This window comes from Terrapene carolina, unplaced genomic scaffold (assembly GCF_002925995.2).
Source record: "Terrapene carolina triunguis isolate 2854851 unplaced genomic scaffold, T_m_triunguis-2.0 Scaffold210, whole genome shotgun sequence".
NCBI classification, from domain to species: Eukaryota; Metazoa; Chordata; order Testudines; family Emydidae; genus Terrapene; species Terrapene triunguis.
The window spans coordinates 6429718-6453323 of NW_020664561.1; the positions used below are offsets into that span (position 1 = coordinate 6429718).

The 23606-nt window shown below is 45.4% G+C and overlaps 1 protein-coding gene across 1 annotated transcript in view; it reads left to right on the forward strand.

Moving 5' to 3' along the window:
- The window catches only part of LOC112107377 (kinesin-associated protein 3), a 146963-nt gene that overhangs the window by 70073 nt on the left and 53284 nt on the right, over positions 1 to 23606 (forward strand). The window contains exon 18 of the mRNA XM_026655661.1: positions 18323 to 18512. Coding sequence (XP_026511446.1) covers positions 18323 to 18512 — 190 coding nt within the window. The remainder of the gene's footprint in view (positions 1 to 18322; positions 18513 to 23606) is intronic.

The following is a 23606-nucleotide window of genomic DNA, read 5'->3' on the forward strand; positions in this document are numbered from 1 at the left end:
CTGCTCCCATGTATGGGTCAACTATTTTACGCCTTCCCCCCGATCCCCCTTGTACACAAGGTCCTGCTCAAGGTGCACAGGGACAGGGCGCAAGTGATTCTGTGGCTCTGGCATGGCCCAGGCAGCATTGGTACACCACGCTATTGCAGCTCTCTGTGGACGCTCCAGTCCCATTGCCTCTTTTTCCTGACCTGATTACTCAGGATCACGGTCGCCTCTCCCATCCTGACCTACTATCACTCCACCTCACGGCATGGATGCTACGTGGCTAAACCCTTCAGAGCTTCTCTGTTCGGAATCTGTGCAGCAAGTACTGATGGGCAGCAGGAAGCCCTCCACTCAAGCCATATATATGGCTAAGTGGAAGTGGTTTTCATGCTGGTGCGCTCAGCGCAACGTGCCCCCTCTCCAGGCGCCCTTGCCTCTAATTTTGGAGTATCTCCTGGACCTAAAACAGCACGGCCTGGCGGCATCCTCTGTCAGAGTTCACCCTGCGGCCATCTCGGCTTTTCACCCGGGTGTGGATGGCTGCTCTGTCTTCGCCAATCCCATGGTTGGCAGGTTTCTCAAGGGCCTGGACCGTCTTTACCCCCAGGTTCGACAGCTAGTCCCCATGTGGGACCTTAACTTGGTCCTTTCCAGACTCAAGGGGCCCCCCCGTTCGAGCAGCTGGCCATCTGCTCCCACCACTACCTCTCCTGGAAAACGGCTTTCCTTGTCGCTATCACGTCGGCGCGGCGTGGTCTCCGAGCTGAGAGCCCTTACCTCGGAACCACCTTACACAATCTTCCATAAAGATAAGGTGCAGCTTTGGCCTCACCCAGCCTTTCTTCCCAAGGTAATGTCGGCCTTCCAGATCAGCCAGGACATTTTTCTCCCGGTTTTTTATCCAAAACCGCACAGGGTGTTGCTAGGGTAAAAATTCTCCCGCCGTGCACCTGGCGCACGCACACCTAATTGGAATGGATGTGAGCAACATATCTCGAAGAACAACAGTTACAAAGGTGAGTAACCGTTTTTTATGTATCATTCGTAACTTAACTAGTGTAACTAAGATCGACTTATCTCATTAGTGTAGACCAGGCCTGATTCTCCACTCTCCATAGGCTGATGACCCAGAAATCTCCTCTACTGTGGGGAAACTAAGAGGAGGCTTACAGTCTAAAAGATGTCTCCCCATGTTCTTGAGAGCACAACTCCAGTGTTTCAGGGCAGCCAGAGGAGGCCTATTGACAGTGTAGAGAAGAAATCCCTTCTCTCTCTTCAACTAGCATTGGTATGGAAGGGATGTTCTGGTGGATGGAGAGGGGAATAAAGAGACAGAAAAGGAAAAAAGATGCAAGAAAACACAACTCCATGTTCTGTAGATTTTATTTCAATGTTACTGATACATGTTTTCAGATGTAATTCCTATGAAGTGCTGAGGGAGAGGAAAGGAAAAGTGCTGTGAGGGTGGATGGGAGAGTGGCTCACCTTGCATGCTGGCAGTGCTGAATGAGACCTTGGATCCAGAAGAGGAACAGTAGCACCAAGATGAGTTGGTGATGAAGAGGTTGTAGGAAGCCCACAGTAGCCATGGGAGTGTGCCGATGGCAGGGAACTTATCCCTAGTTCCCAGTGCCTTCTATTGTCAGAAGCTTGCCACAAATGGATGAACGGATCTTACTGGTATATATTGGGAGAGCTCTCTGCCCCCCTCTTTTTCAGACACTTGCTACTTTGCCAGTTAGAAGTGGTGTTAGCTCCTACATAGACAGTTTCCTCCCTGGTGCCCGTACAGAAAAGCTGAAACCCACTGATCCGTATTTTCCTTGAGAGGTTGGGCAGTAGAGACCCACGTATCAAGAGGGGCAGGAGGAATCACCACATGATGGCATCATCTTTTCTCTGCTCCAGAATGGAGGCTTCTCTGAAGTCCTGAGCATCCATGTCAGGTGGAGGTACATCTCTCACTGGTGAAGGAAGAATAGCAGCAATGAGGCTGGAGGGGCCAAAACATCAGAGGTCCTGATGGGATGTGCTACCCAGATCAGACGCCATGGTGGAGCAGCCCATAAAGCCACCCATCCAGATCAGCATCAAGGCACACTTGGTTATGCACTTTGCTTGCACTGCCAGAGCCTGTAAGGTGCCTGTGTAGCAGGTAATAGAAGATTTCAGTCTCCAGGATTGTCAGGCCAGCTTTCTTCATCAGTACTAAATTCACAACAACAAAAATTAATTAAATAATTGTGCAGACTTTTTGCCCGTATGTATTTAACATAAGTAAGTTGCTATGACGATGAGAAATCAGAAAATAAATGTGGGGAGAGAAATTTTTGATACTTAAAACTAATTTCTTTTTAAGGAGACAAACACATTTTTCAGTCATCAAGAAGCTGCACATAGTGTGATTGAAACAACATTGAGGAAAATTAGAGGCCTTGCAAGCCTTGGGGGAAATATGCTTTCTGCTGTAAAGTAATTGTCACAGAAATTATGGAAATGTTACACTAGTGATGATTTGTTTAATACAGCTTGGCTTGATTCCGCCATTGGTGAATTGAAACAGATGTGTTGCTTTAGTACGGTATGTACTATGGAGTCATATGGGCAGTCTGCATTGGAGGATGTGAACGACCTCTTTCATCAACAGGAAAACTAGTCTCTGGCTGTTCTTGAATAGCTTCAAATTTCTGGATGTGGTGCTGAGTCCTGGTGTGAAAGAGCTAATTTACTAACCCCATAATCTGGACACACACTGGCTGTCTCAGTTTGGGGACTGAGATGAGCTGCATGTATAGTGCATTCTGTCAGATTCAGACTAATAGATCTTAAGTTTTCCATTGAGCGTTGACTGTTTTAGCTACCCCACTTTTCGGAGATCATGCACTCTTGATACCTGTGTTGGAAGCCTTTGGAAAGAAGTGGCAATTGGCACCACATGTATACTTGCTCATAGCATCAAACAGATCAGGGCTGTTTAAAGATCAGTGGGCTCAACCCCATACCAGTTCCTTTTCCATCACTAAAGAGAGAGGTCTCTGAAGTGTCAGGCTCCTCCTCCTTTTCTCTTCCTCACTGTATTAGGGCTTGCTATGTAGTTAAATTGTTTTCTTATTTATTCTTGGTTACTTTTAATTTTTTGTGTAAATCAAACTAATATAGTGTTAGGGTCCATATTGTGGACCACTCAGTTTTCCCCCTTCCACGTTATCTGGTCAGTTTCACTAACAGCTTTGTTTGAACTAGGGACCAATCCACCATGTCAGGTCCCAAATGAGTCTAAGAAGCCTTAGGAATGGTTCCAGAGTGTTTTTGGGATTTTGAGTCGGAGCTGCACAAGAAAAAGAAGCATTCCCACTGTTCCAAGAGGTCATTGAGATCTCACTGGGAAGCAAGGAAGCGCAGACTATAGGGATCTGGTGAGGGTTTTGCTTAGAGTGTGAGCTTAGCCTCAAGGGAGATTAATCTTAGTGTCAGCTGCTTTGGTTCCAGCTCGGCCTCCTCTTTCAGTGCAGGGTGCAGTATTGGATGCAGGAGGGGAATTCCTGCCTTCGCTCATCAAGGCAGTCCACCTGCTTTTCTCCATGTCTCTCTCCCTCCAACATGCTAGGAAATGGCAAGAAAAATGGTTGGACCAGCTTGGGGAGAAGCACTAAGAGCTTCACTGTTGGAATCAATCTTATCGGTGACCCACTGGTGCATTGTTAGGCTTGCAACCACTGTGATGATCCACTGTTGGTTTGGTGGTGGATATGGAGAGTGGTCTGCTGGGGAGGCCGTCACCTGGCTGTGAAGATGGGTAACAGAGCTGGGAGGGCACAGAAAAAGGATTGGGATACCCTCGCACCCTCCATTAACACTCCCTCATCTCTTTGCTGCAGTCTTCACAATCATTTTGCTTGCTTTCTGCAAGCAGCTCCCAGTGTCCCTGCTTCTCAGGCTACATAATAAGTTTCCAAGAATGTCACTCTTTGTATCCTTTGAAGCCTAAAATGACTGAGGCAGTGTGAAATGATGGCAACAGTGACAAGCATGGTTGAGAGCTCTCTCTGTTCAGAATATCACGAGATTGAATCATGACTGGGTTTCATGATCTGTTATTGTCCAGTTTTTAAATTCTCAGCCATTTTGGCCCTATGAATTGCCCAGCTACAATAAGGCATGTATCTATGCTATGCCAAGAGTCCTGGACCATTGTGATATCAGAGGTAACTCAACCAATCATCTCCTTTACAGCTAATTTGTGTGCAACAGTTTCATTGGTTGTAGAGGAAGACTGCACAGATGGTGGATAACTTGACCAGCTGCTGCCATACCAGTGCTCCCAACTACTATCCACACAAATCAACACAACTCTTCTAACACATGCATACCCAGACACACACACAAAATCCAGCACACACAATAACTCCAAACCTCACTCTGAAGCCTAGAATATCTGTGGAGTCATAATGAAGCAGTGGAAACAGAGCTCTTTTTGTTTAGAATATCACCAGGTTCAATCATCCGTGGGATTTAGTCTGTTCTGTCCAGTTTTTAAGTTCTCAGCCATTTTTGGCTTTTTTACACATTACTTTACAAACTACATTCGTGCAACAGCACAGGCTTTCAACTTCTAGTATGAAGATATGGATGACAGGCCAGGCAACCTAGACCCGCTAATGAACCCCTATTTCTATCATCACATATGGACAGTGAGTCACAGCTGCCCCACCCCTCTGAATTTGGCCTGGGACATATCATAATGGAGAAGAAATTTTGTTTTTTCTCTTTCCTCCTCCTAAGGAAATCAGCTGATCAAGTTTGCTTGAACTCTGTGTATGTGTATGGGATTAGACAACACATAGACTCACCCACCTCGGGGGAGTGATCAAGTTTGGAAAGCTGTGAATGTTTCAGAAAGTTGTTATGGACTGAAAATTGGGGGTTAGAATAGAAACTGTTAGACAAGCTTAACTATAGTGGTTATTTCTGCTAGCAGATAAAATCTGTTAGTTTTATGGCTTGTCTCTAAAGTGCTGATTGTAGTAGTTTTCCTTGAACACAAGGTAAAACAAAACAGGGCAGAAGTTACTGCAACACTTCTCCCTTTTGAGCTGGTTGCCATAGCAGTTGGGATCTTTTATTGCTCTATATTTATTTTTTATACACGGTTCCTTTTTATTAAGAGGCAATATATATATAATATAGGACTCTTGTCTATTGCTTTGAAAATATTTATTGTGGTTTTTGTTCTGCAGAGGACCATTTCGGAGACCATCACAAAGCAGTTAAGGAAAGATGGGAGATAGCTTGTGCTCAGATTTAAAACAGATGCATCTTTTCCAACATCTAATTTACATTTACTGCACATTACATTGATTTTACATTACAGGCCATGGCAAAAGCTGGTTTCTGTCAATAGTGAGCCTAATTGTGCTCTCAATTACATCTGTACAAGCCTATTGAAATCATTGAAGGTTACACAGATGTAACTGAGGGCAGGATTTGGCCCATTATGTGCTGGAGGTAGTTTGTTTTAGGGACTGGACAGAAACGCCACTAAAGATAGCTAACCAGAAAAACTCTATCCTGTTAAGCAATGACTGATAGGCTGTTAATCTAACCATTTATGTAGACTATGCATTTTGTTGCAGCAAGTGTACATTCAGGCAACAGTCAACACAATGTATCACTTTACCAGCTACAATCCTAACCTTAACAAGGATTCAATTTACTATACAGCAGTTTTAATTTAGTACAGGGAATCACATTAAATGAACCATATTAAAGACCTAATTAGAGGGCAGCCACATTAAAGTGAAAAGGAAAATCTGTTTTCCATCAGCTTGATAGAACACAAAACAGATCTGTGTAGCTCTATGTTATCCTATAGTGTGTTAATCAGATACAAGGTGTGACGGAAGCCAGTGACAAAGGGGACCCCTGATAGGGAACAGGCATGCTCTGATAATAGGCCAGTTAACGCTTCATAATGTTTCTGTGGTTCAATAGTAAACAAAGCTGGATGTAGGACTTCAAAAAGGATGGCACATTCCATGCAGAATCAAACCATACATCTTCCATGACACTCCAGGATTTATGGAAACCGAATGCTTAAGATAGTGATGTCTAGGGGGCTCAGAGGAGAATAAAATCAATCTCTAAGCACTCCTCTCATTATATAACTAAACTTGCAGCATTTGAAAAACATCAGAGAGACAGACTTCACCCCTGCTTACCCAATGGTCTGATATTCAAGAAGACTGACAGACTTCACTTAGAACATCCTAGTGGCTGTTGGTTTGTGCCATAACCTTCATAGTTTTTGTATTTCATTTCTGAGGGAATTCACTGGGTAAAGAAGATGCCCTTCAAGTAAAGAAGGCTTTTAATGGCTCAAAATTAATCCCTTCAAGGACATTGTAGACACTAGGACTATTGGGTTTGCAGGGAGTTGCTTTTCCTTGATATTTATTTTAGTTTGTTACCTATTTTCTTCTTTAGTTCTAGTTTTATGGTACTGAATTTTCTCTCTAAATGATCATAACGGTCCCTTCTGGCTTTAAAATCTATGACCACTGCCCAACGCGGATCCTAGACAAAATGGACCTTTGCTCTTATCTGGTATGGTAATTCCAAATCAATAGACTTAAACTGAGTTTGAAAATATTAGAAAATATTAGAAAAGCACCAAAATTACCTGAGGGCAGGTGGGGAAAAGTGGGGTTTAGATGATTAAAAAACGCACACAGTTCACTCAAGAAACAACCAAATCCATGCCAATTTAATTCACCAGTTATCTGCCAGCTTTTGTCTACTCTGAGGTTTAAGGAGGAGTATATAGGGTAGCATGTAGTTCATCTCATGGAACTTGTTGCAATACATGTGGAGTGTTGAACTTCTTCTGAAAGAAGCATACCAAGAGATTATAATGTTCTTTTTTTACTACAATAAGGGGGTAGTCAGGGTTGGGGGAATTTAAATTGATGATATCTTTAGGATGATTAATAAAAGTCCACATGTTCCCCTGTTACATCTTATAAATAACATGGTGAATTCAGTCAGCTCAGATGATAGTGTGGAATTGAACTAAAAAATCATGCAAGTGAGTCTCCCCAAAGATCAATGTTCTTTAGAAGGCATTAGATTTTTCTATGTGCACCCTGCTAAATCTGCAATTGGGAACTTAGGAGCAACGGTGATGGCTGTTGGGACCTTTTGAAAGTAAACAAGCCAGTGTAAAAAGTATTCAACTCTCCTACAAATTAATCTGATTTGCTATTTGTTTAGTTTTTCCCCTTCTTGTAATCATCGTTTCTGGGAATAGTTTTCTTGGGATTTACAGAATGGTCTCTGGCAGTTACAAGGTGTTTCTCTAAAGCTTGAAAGGAACCTAAGCATGCTGAGGGCTGACATAATAGATAGCCCACGCAGACACAGCAAAGGAAATGTTTCCAAGATGCTGGTCAGATGTCATCACTGAAAGTTACACCCTTTCATTTTTCACAGGTCAGTTTATAAATCTTCTTAGAGATGAGTTTACCTTTTCCAAGGAGTTTATTTTTCACTGCTAGTTCTAGTTTTTCTTTTAATTAAAAGTGAGAGGGTGGCGAGAAGGAAGAACTCAGCCCAGCCCAGTGCTCGTTCACCTAAGTATGTGGCATTTTTATGCAGCGATCAGGAGTTCAGGTTGCAGTCTTGGGGTCTCATGATTGAGGCCATCAGGGACTGCAAGTGTTTTGAGATCCCGCCTGGTGACCACAGTGCTATATGCACACAAAGCCATGTGAGAGACCTGGGTTGAAATCCTGATCTCTTGCTCCCCAAGTGGAGGAGAATTCCAGTGTGGTTAGTTTACATGCAGACTCAGATAAAAATCTTAGATGTATATTTTACAAAGTGCAAATTTGCACCACAAATATGTCCGTAGAGGCTAATGCAGGCAGGTGCTTTTATTGATGTTGTATTAGAATGGAAAGTCCATGTCCGGCCTCATACCAAGAGAAACAAACTGCCATTCTTCCAAGTAAAACAAAGGTCTAACCTCTGTTTCCAGTGGAATAATGGTTCTGATGTTGCACAGTGGTAAACTCCCCATGAAGCCTCAGAGGCTCAAGGTAAGTTGATTGGTTGTTTTCAGAGAGCCACCTGATGTGGCGGAAGGAACACATCTCTTCTCTTAGGGTATGTCTACATAGCAAAGAAAAACCCACTGCTGGCCCGTGCCAGCCGATGCAGGGCTCGGGCAGTGGGGCTGTTTCATTGCTGTGTAGACTTCTGGGCTCAGGCTGGAGCCCGAGCTCTGGGACCCTCCCACCTCGCAGGCATAGGCCAGCAGCGGGTGTCTAATTGCTGTGTAGACGTACCCTTAGAGACTGATCCAGCACCTATTGAAATCAGTGAATCAGGCTGTTAGAGTGTGGAGAGGACTCATTAGGACATGCTTCCATTTCGGAGAAGGAATGTCATGAAATATTATTTACCATCTTCTTTTATTGCTGCATGTATGTTGCAGTTGACAGGCCTCTGTTAAGATGGGTGCTAACCACTGTGTATCATTTAGACTGCTGTGAACCTGTGCACAGATGTGATAGCTGGCTTTGGAAATGCGCACACACATTTCTTGAGTCTACCACGAGGCCTCTCTTTCCAGTAGTGTTAGCAAGTTTCAGCTTGCGGTTTATCACTGAAGAATGACCACAGACGCGATCTGTCCCAATTTGGATTTAGCTTAGCTACTATGATTTTTTTTTCCAGACCAGAAGAAGAACTCTTCAGCTCAAAAGCTTGTACCTTCCACCAATAGAAGTTGGTCCAATAATAGATACACCGCTATCTCGATATAACGCGACCCGATATAACATGAATTCGGATATAACGTGGTAAAGCAGTGCTCCGGGGGCGCGGGGCTGCGCACTCCGGTGGATCAAAGCAAGTTCAGTATAACACAGTTTCACCTGTAACGCGGTAAGATTTTTTTGGCTCCCGAGGACAGCGTTATATTGAGGTAGAGGTGTATTACCTCATCTACTTTGTCTCTCACAAACATGTTGGCATTGAAAGGGCACTTGTAAAGCCAGCTTTACACTGTAGGGGAAGACGTGTACAAGACTGTTCTGTTGCTTCCTCTAAACCAGCACTATCTTGCAGCTAACTTCAGCATCGGTAGACTGTCACTTTTTTGTAATCCTCCTGTGTAGCCAGCTTTGGGAATCATATTACTATTGTGAGGAAATCAAGTTTTACTAGGCTTTTCATTAAATAATCTAGAGATGATTGTGAATCTTAGCTCAGAATCTGAACACACCAAACTTCAAAAAAATTTTGAACCAGATCCAAATTTAATAACTGACCTTCAGTTCCATAAAGGGCTGCTCTTAAACTTCCAAACTTGAAGTTCAATTCAGGCTTGAACTTTGTATCTTGGACTCATCTTCTAGAATCAGTATTGCTGTTTGCTTTTGTTGGACACCCAGTATTAAACATAGAAAGCAGTTGTACAGTGAGGCCACAGATTGCAAATGAGTCTTAAATTATTGGAATAGACTCCAGGGATGCTAAACAGAAAATTGCTTACAAATTAGGGTGCAGCAAAATATGTATTGGTAATTTTTATCAAAATCTTTTGAACCTCTATTTGTTTTCCAGTAATTAACTCCCTTCTAGTCAATTTTAAACAGGAATACTGAGCAAATATGCCCTATACATTTTTATTATAATAATCACAAAAATCTCCATTGCAATTGGCATGACTGGCTCCTTGTCAGCAGGTTAATCAAAAACTGTGAAGACTGAACTGTCTTGCTCCTAAACAAGGTTCTTTCACATGATGCAATGAGGGTTAAGGGAAACTTGTACTGCTGCCACCTGTGCTGTACCTGCTGTGGAGAAAGAGAATAATAATATATGATGTCACGCTGCCTGGAGTGATTTATGACCGTGTGCGCCAACCTCAGGGCAAACTGTCAAAAAGCAGGGCAGACCCCCCCAAAACTGGTGGTATGTTTTATAATTAGATTTCACCAACCCAGTAACAAATGTGACCCTCCTGGATCACTGTAACAGTCTTACCGTGGAGTCACACACAGTCCCCTTGGGCACTCCAGTCCATCTTGCCACCCAGTCAAGCTGGACTTAGTGATAAATGGTCATTTATACCACAAAATATTCAGGTTGCTTCCAGTCCCAGGAGACCAGTCACTTACCCCATTTCAATTTGTACCTTAGATTTCACACCAAAGACAACACCGGGAGCCAATCCTCTGGTAAACTAAGGATTTATTAACTAGGAAAAAGAAATGAGTGTTGTTTTCAGGTTAAAGCAGGCAACCTATAAGCACAAATGAGTCTCGTTCCAAAAGTTGACAGAGATATTGTAATCTGTCCATTTTAGTGTTAACCCACGTTGAGCCTGGGGATCTCTGCTTTTGTTTCTTAGCTCCAGCCTTTATAAGAATCCAAATAGCAAAGAGAACCATTTCTTCTTGTGAGCATCTTTATATGTCCTTCCTCCAAAGTTCAAACCTATGAGTGATAAATGAAGGCCAGGGGCAGCTTCCTTTTATGGACACCCAGCCAGTTAGTATAATATTCCTCTTAGTAGCTGTTCTCTACTTGCTTTACCTGTAAAGGATTTGACAAGCCCACAGGTAAAAGGAAAGGAGCAGGTACCTGACCAAAAGAGCCAATGGGAGGGCTAGAACTTTTTAAAAATGGGAAAAAACTTCCCTTTGTCTGTATGTTGTGGTTCTCCGGGGAAGAGGGGAACAGGGCAGCAATTAGGCTGTGAGAAGCTTTAAGCCAGGTATGAAAAACGGTCATTGCTTATCTGAAACCCCAGATATGTAAAGTATCAGGGGGTAGCCATGTTAGTCTGTATCTACAAAAACAACAAGGAGTCTGGTGGCACCTTAAAGACTAACAGATTTATTTGGGCATAAGCTTTCGTGGGTAAAAACCTCACTTCTTCGGATGCATAGAGTGAAAGTTACAGATGCAGGCATTATATACTGACACATGGAGAGTAGGGAGTTACTTCGCAAGTGGAGAACCAGTGTTGACAGGGCCAATTCAATCAGGGTGGATGTAGTCCGCTCCCAATAATAGATGAGGAGGTGTCAATTCCAGCAGAGGAAAAGCTGCTTCTGTAATGAACCAGCCAGATATGTAAGTAAATTAGGGAATGTCTAGGAAGATGAGTTTAGGTTTATTTCTATTTATTTCTTATTGGCTTGTGGACTCCTCTGTGCTAACCCCAGGTGCTTTTGTTTTGCTTGTAACTTTTAAGCTGAACCTCAAGAGAACTATCTTGATGCTTAATTTTTGTAATAATTTTTTTTTGTCTAGCAAAAAGTCTAAGTTCCAGATGTATTTTTTCTTTTTGTTTTTACCCTTTTTAAGGACAGGATTGGATTTTTGGTGTCCTAAGAGGTTTGTGCGTATGTTGTTTAATTATCTGGGGGGAGAGGTAGATACGCTGGACGGTAGGGATAGGGTCCAGAGTGACCTAGACAAATTGGAGGATTGGGCCAAAAGAAATCTGATGAGGTTCAACAAGGACAAGTGCAGAGTCCTGCATTTAGGAAGAAAGAATCCTATGCACCGCTATAGGCTGGGGACTGACTGGCTAAGCAGCAGTTCTGCAGAAAAGGACCTGGCGATTACAGTGGACGAGAAGCTGGATATGAGTCAGCAGTGTGCCCTCATTGTCAAGAAGGCGAACGGCATATTGGGCTATATTAGTAGGAGCATTGCCAGCAGATTGAGGGAAGTGATTATTCCCCTCTATTCGACACTGGTGAGGCCACACCTGGAGTATTGGGTCCAGTTTTGGTCCCCCCCACTACAGAAGGGATGTGGACAAATTGGAGAGAGTCCAGCGGAGGGCAACGAAAATGATTAGGGGACTGGGGCATATGACTTATGAGGAGAGGCTGAGGGAACTGGGGTTATTTAGTCTACAGAAAAGAAGAGTGAGGGGGGATTTGATAGCAGCCTTCAACTACCTGGAGGGGGGTTCCAAAGAAGATGGAGCTAGGCTGTTCTCAATGGTGGCAGATGACAGAACAAGAAGCAATGGTATCAAGTTGCAGTGGGGGTGGTCTAGGTTGGATATCAGGAAACACTATTTCACTAGGAGGGTGGTGAAGCACTGGAATGGTTTACCTAGGGAGGTGGTGGAATCTCCTTCCTTAGAGGTTAAGGCCCGGATTGACAAAGCCTTGGCTGGGATGATTTAGTTGGTGTTGGTCCTGCTTTGAGCAGGGGATTGGACTAGATGACCTCGTGAGGTCTCTTCCAACCCTAATATTCTGTGATTCTAACAGCTGATTTCCTTTGTTTTCTTTCTCAGCTCTTCCCGGGGAGGGGAGAGGGTGAAAGGACTTGAGGGTACACCACAGGGAGGAATTCCCAAGTGCTCCTTCCTGGGTCCAAAGGGGTTTTTTGCACTTGGGTGGTGGCAGCATCTACCCATCCAAGGCCAGAGAGAAGCTGTAACCTTGGGAGTTTAATACAAGCCTGTAGTGGCCAGTATTAATTTTTTAAATCCTTGCGGAGCCCCCACCTTCTGCACTCGAAGTGCCAGAGTGGGGAATCAGCCTTGACACTATGGGACAAGGGCTCCTGCATGCAACTTCTCCATGGGTAGATGGTGCAATCAACAAAGTTTTTCTACAGTGGCCCATTTAGTCTTGATAGTCCTTTTTGGTGGATGGGGAGCCCCTCTTCATGCCTAGGTTCACAAGTTCAGAGTAGGCATTTTTACAGTTGTAAAGCTATCTCAGGCCTGGTCTACACTACGAGTTTAGGTCGACTTTAGCCGCGTTAAATCGAATTAAGCCTGGACACGTTCACACGACGAAGCCCTTTCTTTCGACTTAAAGGGCCCTTTAAACCGGTTTCTTAACACCACCTCCGACGAGGGGATTAGCGATAAAATCGGCCTTAGGGGGTCGGAATTGGGTGTGTGTGGACGGAATTCGACGTTATTGGCCTCCGGGAGCTATCCCACAGTGCTTCATTGTGACCGCTCTGGACAGCACTCTCAACTCAGATGCACTGGCCAGGTAGACAGGAAAAGCCCCGCGAACGTTTGAATTTCATTTCCTGTTTGCTGAGCGTGGAGAGCACAGGTCGCTCATCAGCACAGGTAGCCGTGATGGAGTCCCAGGATCGCAAAAGAGCTCCAGCATGGACAGAACGGGAGGTTCGGGATCTGCTCGACATATGGGGAGATGAATCAGTGCTGGCCGAACTCCGAAGCAGTAAACGAAATGGCAAAATATTAGAAAAGGTCTCCAGGGCCATGAAGGACAGAGGCCATAACAGGGACGCACAGCAGTGCCGCGTGAAAATTAAGGAGCTAAGGCAAGCCTACCACAAAGCCAGAGAGGCAAACGGAAGGTCCGGGGCTGAGCCGCAAACATGCCGCTACTACGCAGAGCTGCATGCCATTCTAGGGGGTGCAGCCACCACTACCCCAACCGTGTGCTATGAGTCCCTCACTGGAGAAACACACAGGGAAGCGGGTTCTGGGGACGAGGAAGATGAGCCTGAAGATAATGTAAATAGCTCACAGCAGCAAGGAAGCAGAGAAACCAGTTTCCCCAACAGCCAGGATATGTTTATCACCCTGGACCTGGAACCAGTAACCCCCGAACTCACCCAAAACCCTGTGGGCACACAGGGGACCTCTGGTGAGTGTACCTTTGTAAATATTACACATGGTTTAAAAGCAAGCGTGTTTAATGATTAATGATTAATTTGCCCTGGCAATCGCGGCCAGTACAGCTACTGGAAAAGTCTGTTAACGTGTATGGGGATGGAGCGGAAATCCTCCAGGGACATCTCCAGAAAGCTCTCCTTCATGTACTCCCAAAGCCTTTGCAAAAGGTTTCTGGGGAGGGCTGCCTTATCCCGTCCGCCATGGTAGGACACTTTACCACGCCAGGCCAGTAGCACGTAGTCTGGAATCATTGCATAACAAAGCATGGCAGCGTATGGTCCCGGTGTTTGCTGGCATGCAGACAGCATCCATTCCTTATCTCTCTTTGTTATCCTCAGGAGAGTGATATCATTCACGGTCACCTGGTTAAAATGGGGCAATTTTATTAAGGGGACATTCAGAGGTGCCCCTTCCTGGTCTGCTGAACAGAAATATTCCCCGCTGTTAACCACGCGGTGGGGGGGAGGGGTGAAGTGACCATCCCAGAGAATTGGGTGTGAGGGGGAGGGGAGTTAGTTGGGTTTGTGCTGCATGTTAAACCTGAAATCGCAGCCCCTCCTTTTACATTGCAAACCCATTTTAAATGGCACGGGTGCTTGGTATGGGAAATGAGGGCAGAACTGTTTGAAACCATCCCCACATGTTAAGAAGGTTAAAAAAGCCCAAAGACTATATGTCTTACCATGGCTGCCTGCAAGCTGAAATCTGTGTCCTGGCACTGCGTGAGTGATCTCTCACACCAAACCAGGAGACTCTCAATATAAGAGGAAAAATGCGACCTTGTAACGAAAGCACATGTGCTGTGTGATGTTGTGAACAGCAAAATCTAACGTGAAAGAGTCTACCCATTGTTCTCTAAAATGTATCTTTTTTAACAACCTCTCCCTTCTCCACCAGCTGCAAATCTTACTCCTTCGCAGAGGCTAGTGAATATTCGAAGAAGGAAGCGAAGGACGCGTGACGAAATGTTTACTGAACTTCAGACTGCCTCCCACGCTGACAGAGCACAGCTGAATGCGTGGAGGCAGTCAATGACTGATTTTAAAAAAGCCCAATATGAGCGAGAGGAGAGGTGGCGTGCTGAAGAGGAGAAGTTGCGTGCTGAAACGCGGGCTGAAGAGGAGAGGTGGCGTCAACTTGTAATCAGAAAGCAAGAGTCGATGCTCCGGCTGCTGGAGCATCAAAGTGATATGCTCCTGCGTATGGTTGAGCTGCAGGAAAGGCAGCAGGAGCAGAGACCGCCGCTACAGCCCCTCTGTAACCAGCAGCCATCCTCCCCAAGTCCCATTGCCTCCTCACCCAGACGCCCAAGAACACGGTGGGGGGGCCTTCGGCCACCCACTCACTCCACCCTAGATGATTTCCATAGCAATAAGTTTTAAAGTTTTAAATTGGAGTGTGTCCTTTTCCTTCCCTCCTCCCCCACCCATCCCGGGCTACCTTTCCAATTATCCCCCTAGTTGTGTGCTGAATTAATAAAGAATGCATGAATGTGAAGCAACAATGACTTTATTGCCTCTGCAAGTGGTGCTCGAAGGGGGGAGGGTAGTAGGGGAGGGTGGGGTGGTTGGTTTGCAGGGAAGTAGAGTTAACAGGGTGGTGGGGGAGGGGCAGAGGGTTCATCAAGGAGCAACAAACAGAAGTTTCACTCCGTAGCCTGGCCAGTCACAAAACTGGTTTTCAACGCTTCTCTGATGCGCACCGCGCCCTGCTGTGCTCCTCTAACCGCCCTGGTGTCTGGCTGCGCGTAATCAGCGGCCAGGCGATTTGCCTCAACCTCCCACCCCGCCATAAATGTCTCCCCCTTACTTTCACATATATTGTGGAGCGCACAGCAAGTAGCAATAACAATGGGGAGATTCTTTTCGTTAAGGTCTGAGCGAGTCAGTAAGCTGCGCCAGCGCGCTTTTAAACGGCCAAATGCACATTCCACCACCATTCGGCACTTGCTCAGCCTGTAGTTGAACAGGTCCTGACTACTGTCCAGGCTGCCTGTGTACGGCTTCATGAGCCATGGCATTAAGGGGTAGGGTGGGTCCCCAAGGATAACGATAGGCATTTCAACATCCCCAATGGTTATTTTCTGGTCCGGGAAGAAAGTCCCTTCCTCCAGCTTTCGAAACAGAAGAGACTGCCTGAAGACGCGAGCATCATGTACCCTTCCCGGCCAGCCCACGTTGATGTCGGTGAAACGTCCCTTGTGATCCACCAGGGCTTGCAGCAGCATTGAAAAGTACCCCTTGCGGTTTATGTAGTCGGCGGCTTGGTGCGCCGGTGCCAAGATAGGGATATGGGTTCCGTCTATGGCCCCACCACAGTTTGGGAATCCCATTGCAGCAAAGCCATCCACTATGGTCTGCACGTTTCCCAGAGTCACTACCCTTGATATCACCAGGTCTCTCATTGCCCTGGCAACTTGGATCACAGCAGCCCCCACAGTAGATTTGCCCGCTCCAAATTGATTCCCGACTGACTGGTAGCTGTCTGGCGTTGCAAGCTTCCACAGGGCTATCGCCACTGGCTTCTCAACTGTGAGGGCTGCTCTCATCCTGGTATTCTGGCGCTTCAGGGCAGGGGAAAGCAAGTCACAAAGTTCCATGAAAGTGCCCTTACGCATGCGAAAGTTTCGCAGCCACTGGGAATCGTCCCACACCTGCAGCACGATGCGGTCCCACCAGTCTGTGCTTGTTTCCCGGGCCCAGAATCGGCGTTCCACGGCATCAACCTGCCCCAGGAACACCATGATTTCCACATTGCTGGGGCCTGTGCCTTGTGAGAGGTCTAGGTCCATGTCCATTTCCTCCTCACTCTCGTCGCCGCGCTCTAATCGCCACCTCCTCGGCTGGTTCCGGTTTTGCTTTGGCATGTCCTGGCTCTGCATATACTCCAGGACAATGCGCGTGGTGTTCATAGTGCTCATAATTGCCGCGGTGATCTGAGCGGGCTCCATGATCCCAGTGCTAGCTATGGCGTCTGGTCTGAAAAAAGGTGCGAAAGTAGTATCTGACGGACCAGGGGAAGAAGGGAGGGAGGGAGGGGCGAGTGATGACATGGCGTACAGGTACAGGGAATTAAAATCAAGAAAGGTGGCTTTGCATCAGGGAGAAACACAAACAACTGTCACACAGAATGCCCCCCCCCCAAAGATTGAACTCAAAAGCCAGGGTTTAACAGGAGGGAGGGGGGAAGCAAATGAATACAGAATAAATCTATTTTTTACATCTTAAGACGACGGTGCAGCATGACTGATAGCCATCGGCATTTTCTGGGTGCTTGGCAGCAAATACTGGGCGCTTGGCAGTAAGCCTTCAGGTCTATTGCACCATCTGATACCCACTGCAGTATGACAACAATGGATACCAGTCGTAATATACTATCTACTGCCCAAAAGGCAAGGGGTTGCTGCTGTGTAGCAATCTAGCCCCACGTCTGCCAGCCCCATGTCTGCCAGCACCCAGATCGCCCTCGGCCTCTTCTGGGTGCTTAGCAGACAATACTGGGCACTTGGCAGAAAATACCATGCTACGACTCTGCTAACGTGCGATGATCCAACAGGGCACGTGGCAGAAAATGGCATACTACGACTGATAACCATCATTGTCTGCCCAGGTGCCCATGATCGACAGCCACTGCTGTCCGATGAGGACGGTTACCAGTCGTAATAAACCATCTACTGCCAAAAGGCAAGGGGGCTGGTGCAATGCAGCCCCACGGCTGCCAGCCCCACAGCTGCCCGCACCCAGATCGCCAATGAAGGCTACCAGTCATGCTGCACCGTCTACCGCCAAAAGGCAGTTAGCTGCTGCTCCTGTGTAGCAATGCAGTCCCACAACTGCCGGCACCTAGATGACATATGGTGGCGGTGAGCTGAGCTGAGCGGGCTCCATGCTTGCCGTGGTATGTTGTCTGCACAGGTAACCCAGGTAAAAAGGCGCGAATCTATTGTCTGCCATTGCTGTGACGGAGGGGGAGGGGCCTGACGACATGTACCCAGAACCCCCCGCGGCACTGTTTTGCATCATCCGGGCATTGGGATCTCAACCCAGAATTCCAATGGGCGGCGGAGACTGCGGGAACTGTGGGATAGCTACCCATAGTGCAATGCGCCGGAAGTCGACGCTAGCCTCGGTACTGTGGACATGGTCCGCCGACGTTATGCACTTAGAGCATTTTATTTGGGGACACACACAATCGGCTGTATACAACCGATTTCTATAAAACCGGCTTCTATTAATTCGATCTAATGTCGTAGTGTAGACATACCCTTATAGCATGGGATTCAGACATAAAAGTAAGATTAATGCATGCAGCAACGTACAAGCATTTTATAGAGACTAAACACATTCTTACAAGTCTAACACCTATCGTGAACAATAATATATAGGTGAGCTGGTCTGGTTTCCAGCTATGAATTTGTCAGTGCTCAGCTGATGCCTACAGACTTGGCAAGAGCTGGCACCTGGTTTGCCAATGTGTCACATGATACTTGCAACATGTTGCTTTATACAGTCAATGCACCGTCAAGTTAAACAAAGGACTTCAGTCTCCAAGACTGTCAAGCTTGTGTCTTTCACTAACATAAAGTTCACTCGCATTTACCTACAAAAACCTGCTTGGCATTTTTTACAGGAATATGATGAGGAGTGGGCTAAGAAGATCCAGAGTGAGAAATTCCGATGGCACAACTCTCAGTGGCTGGAGATGGTAGAGTCTCGACAGATGGATGAGAGTGAGCAGTACCTGTATGGGGATGACTGCATTGAGCCCTACATCCATGAAGGGGATATTCTAGAAAGACCTGACCTTTATTATAATTCAGGTAAGATGATAGAATATATTCAGCATGTGTCCACACCTCCTGTTTTAACATATCCGTACATAGGACCAGATTCTCAGCTGATTGATTGCAGTGTAGCTGTGGTGACTTACACTAGCTGGGTATGGTTATGTTACCTCATGTTATGTTGTAGTGTGTGTTGCATTATTGCGGAACTCTGAACAGCACATTCATGATCTGGCAGATCTTTACAGGAGCTCTTGAAAATGTAGTGGAGAGTAGGGGAAATAGGCTATCTACTTCACACTAGCTTATTCAGCAGGCTCATACATATGTGCATAAAACTGCCCCGATCTTATAGAATTATAGAAACCTAGAACTGGAAGGGACCTCGATGGGTCATCTAGTCTAGTCCCCTGCACTCAAGGCAGGACTAAGTATTATCTAGACCATCCCTGACCGGTGTTTGTCCAACCTGCTCTTAAAAATCCCCAATGATGGAGATTCCACAACCTCCCTTGGCAATTTATTCCAGTGCTTAACCACCCTGACAGGAAGTTTTTTCTTAATGTCCAACCTAAACCGCCCTTGTTGCAATTTAAGCCCATTGCTTCTTGTCCTATCCTCAGAGGTTAAGAAGAACAATTTTTCTCCCCCCTCCTTGTAACAACCTTTTACGCACTTGAAAACTGTTATCATGTCCCTCTCAGTCTTCTCTTCTCCTGACTAAACAAACCCAATTTTTTCAATCTTCCCTCATAGGTCATGTTTTCTAGACCTTTAATCATTTTTATTGCTCTTCTCTGGACTTTCTCCAATTTGTCCACATCTTTCCTGAAATGTGACGCCCAGAACTGGACACAACACTCCAGTTGAGGCCTAATCAGCGCAGAGTAGAGCAGAAGAATTACTTCTCATGTCTTGCTTACAATATACTCCTGCTAATACATCCCAGAATGTTTACTTTTTTTGCAATAGCATTACACTGTTGACTCATATTTAGCTTGTGACCCACTGTGACTCCCAGATCCCTTTCCGCAGTACTCCTTCCTAGGTAGTCATTTCCCATTTTGTATGTGTGCAACTGATTGTTCCTTCCTAAGTGGAGTACTTTGCATTTGTCCTTTTTGAATTTCATCCTATTTACTTCAGACCATTTCTCCAGTTTGTCCAGATTATTTTGAATTTTAATCCTATCCTCCAAAGCACTTGCAACCTCTCCCAGCTTGGTATCATCCACAAACTTTATAAGTGTATTCTGTATGCCATTATCTAAATCATTGCTGAAGATATTGAACAGAACCGGACCCAGAACTAATCCCTGCAGGACCCCACTCGTTATGCCCTTCCAGCATGACTGAGAACCACTGATGATTACTCTCTGGGAACAATTTTCAAACCAGTTATGCACCCACCTTATAGTAGCTCCATCTAGGTTGCATTTCCCTAGTTTGTTTATGAGAAGATCATGCAAGACAGTATCAAAAGCCTTACTAAAGTCAAGATATACTACATCTACTGCTTCCCCCCCATCCACAAGGCTTGTTACCCTGTCAAAGAAAGCTATCAGGTTGGTTTGACACGATTTGTTCTTGACAAATCCATGCTGACTGTTATCACCTTATTATCTTCTAGGTGTTTGCAAATTGATTGCTTTATTTGCTCCATTCTCTTTAGGGGTACAGAAGTTAAGCTGACTGGTGTGTAATTTCCCGGGTTGTCCTTATTTCCCTTTTTATATATGGGCACTATATTTGCCCTTTTCCAGTCTTCTGGAATCTCTCCCGTCTTCCATGACTTTTCAAAGATAATCACTAATGGCTCAGATATCTCCTCAGTCAACTCCTTGAGTATTCTAGGATGCATTTCATCTGGCCCTGGTGATTTGAAGACATCTAACGTAATTTTTTACTTGTTCTTTCCCTATTTTAGACTCTGATCCTATCTCATTTTCACTGGCATTCACTATGTTGGATGTCCAATCACCACCAATCTTCTTGTTGAAAACCAAAACAAAGTCATTAAGCACCTCTGCCATTTCCACATTTTCTGTTATGCCTCACACCCTCTTCTTGTGCCTATAGCTGGTTTGCTTTGCAAATGAAACCAAATAAGTTTTTATCCCTGTTAACCTCCTGGAGCAATGCAGCTATCGGAGTTGAAGCTGGATTCTGTTTTGCCTTGTGTGTCAGTTAAGATCCAACTATGACGTATTTGTTTCTGAGGGTGATGTAAGACTTAGAAAGAACCCATCTGGATGTGCAGATCCCTGCTTTGCTGGCAGCCAGAAAAATCATATTTTGACTTCAGGAGCTGAAGAAGAGCTTTGTGTAAACTCTAAAGCTTGTTTCCAACAGAAGTTGATCCAATAAAAGATATTACCTCACCCCCTCTCATTTGTCTAATATCCTGTGACCAACACAGCTACAACACTGCAAATAACTGATTTGATATAAATGTCCTACACAGAGAATATATCCTAGGGATTCCTGTGGTTTCCTTCTGAGTAAAACCTTGCTTAAAATCTATCTTTTTACACTTTCTGTTTTCCATTTTTTGTAATTTTTTCCTTAAGAAAAAGTATTTTGTCACTTGAAAATTAGAGTGGCTGTGGTCACAAAAAATGATGTAAAAGTGGCACCTTCTTACTCAATAGACCTGGTCCCTATGTGTATGCAGTCAGAGGTTTTAAAGAAAAAATAAGTGCTTTCTAATTTTTACTCATATCAGTAATGCCCAGCCAAAAGTTCTGGGAGATTAAATGGACTCTCTTCTGTCTCGCGCATCACTAAAGATTTTGCAGTTGCAGTTTAGTTAGAAACACAGGAATTGCTGGACTGGATCTGACCAGTCCATCCAGTCCAGTGTGCTGTCTCCAGTGATGGCTATTGCCAGCTGGTTCAGAAGAAGGTGCAAGACACTCTAAAACTGCCTCCTGCAGGGTAACTTTCCCACAGGAGAAGTTTCTTCCTAACTCTCTTTAGTTAGAGGCTGGCTAACACCCTGGAGCCTGAAGATTTATATCCCTGAAAAAGCTCTTGCAGGGAGGGGAAGCCTGGTTATCTTACCTTCTATATAAATATGCAGTCCTTTGCTGATGATGCATGAGCTCAGTTTGGGTTTCAGATCATAAGAAGAATTTGCAAGAAGGGTAACAATTTAAAAGACAACCCAAAAACCTTTCTGTTGTAAACTGGATACATTTTATCTGAAGTTATTGAGAAAATAAATATCGAAGCCCCCAATGCCAGTTTTATGGTAACTTTCAAAGTATGTCAGCACTATATTGTCCTGATGTACAGATTTGATGATATATGTTAGCCACAGCAATATTCATGCTTTATAGATATTTTTTTCCTTTTTGAACACTTTATCTAATTGCACTGAACCTATATGACAAACCTTTGAGCAATTCATAGGACAGGGATCAGCAACCTTTGGCACGCAGCCCGCCAGGGTAAGCACCCTCCCATTGGCCGCGGCTCGCCGCTCCAGGCCAAAGGGGGCTGCGGGAAGCAGCCTGAGCCGAGGGTTGTGCTGGCCGCCGCTTCCCGTCGCCCCCATTGGCCTGGAGCGGCGAGTGGGAACCACGATCGGCCGAACCTGCGGACGCAGCAGGTAAACAAACCGGCCTGGCCCACCAGGGTGCTTACCCTGGCAGGCCGCATGCCAAAGGTTGCCGATCCCTGATAGGATGTTACAAGGATCTCTTATTATAGCAAAGCTTTTTGTACTTTGCATGCCCGTTCTAATCTCCCCTTTCCAGAGTTTTATAATAGACCTTTGCTTGTCTCAGTGGATCATTTCTTTTCCCAGTAATGTGACTTAAGGACAGTGTGTGACCAGTAACTTTGAATTTCCTTAAAAACAAAACAAAAAACCACACACCTTAGCACCTTAGAGACTAACAAATTTATTTGGGCATAAGCTTTCGTGGGCTAGAACCCACTTCATCGGATGCATGAAGTGAAAAATACAGGAGCAGTTATAAATACATGAAAAGATGGGGGTTGCTTTACCAAGTGTGAGGTCAGTCTAACAAGATAAATCAATTAACAGCAGGATACCAAGGGAGGAAAAATAACTTTTGAAGTTGTAAGAGAGTGACCCTTACAGACAGTTGACAAGAAGGTGTGAGTAACACTAGGGAGAAATTAGTATTGGGGAAATTAAGTTTAGGTTTTGTAATGACCCAACCGCTCCCAGTTTTTATTCAGGCCTAATCTGATGGTATCCAGTTTTCAAATTAATTTCAGTTCTGCAGCTTCACGTTGAAGTCTGTTTTTGAAGTTTTTTGCTGTTGAAGAATTGCCACTTTTAGGTCTGTTATTGAGTGACCAGAGAGATTGAAGTGTTCTCCTACTGGTTTTTGAACGTTATGATTCCTGATGTCAGATTTGTGTCCATTTATTCTTTTGCGTAGAGACTGTTCGGTTTGGCCAATGTACATGGCAGAGGGGCATTGCTGGCACATGATGGCATATATCACATTGGTAGATGTGCAGGTGAACGAGCCCCAGATGGTGAGGCTGATGTGGTTAGGTCCTATGATGGTGTCCCTTGAATAAATATGTGGACAGAGTTGGCACCGTAGTTTGTAGCAGGGTTTGGTTTCTGGGTTGGCGTTTTTGTTGTGTGGTGTGTAGTTGCTGGTGAGTATTTGCTTCAGGTTGGGGGACTGTCTGTAGGCGAGGACTGGCCTGTCTCCCAAGGTCTGTGAGAGTGAGGGATTGTCCTGCAAGATAGGTTGTAGATCCTTGATGATGCGCTGGAGAGGTTTTAGTTGGGGGCTGTAGGTGACGGCTAGTGACGTTCTGTTACTTTCTTTGTTGGGCCTGTCTTGTAGTAGGTGACTTCTCGGTACCCTTCTGGCTCCGTCAATCTGTTTCTTCACTTCACCAGATGGGTATTGCAGTTTTAAGAACGCTTGATAGAGATTCTGTAGGTCAGGCCTGCACAACATACGGCCCGTGGGCCGCATGCGGCCCGCCGGGGCTCACTCTCAAGCCTGGGAGGGAGGGGGAGCAGCGGCGCGCGAATCAGCTGTTTCGCGCGCCGCCGCCGCTCGGGGTCTCCCCCTCCCTCCCAGGCTCTCAAACCTGGGAGGGAGGGGGAGATCCCGAGCGGCCGCGGCGC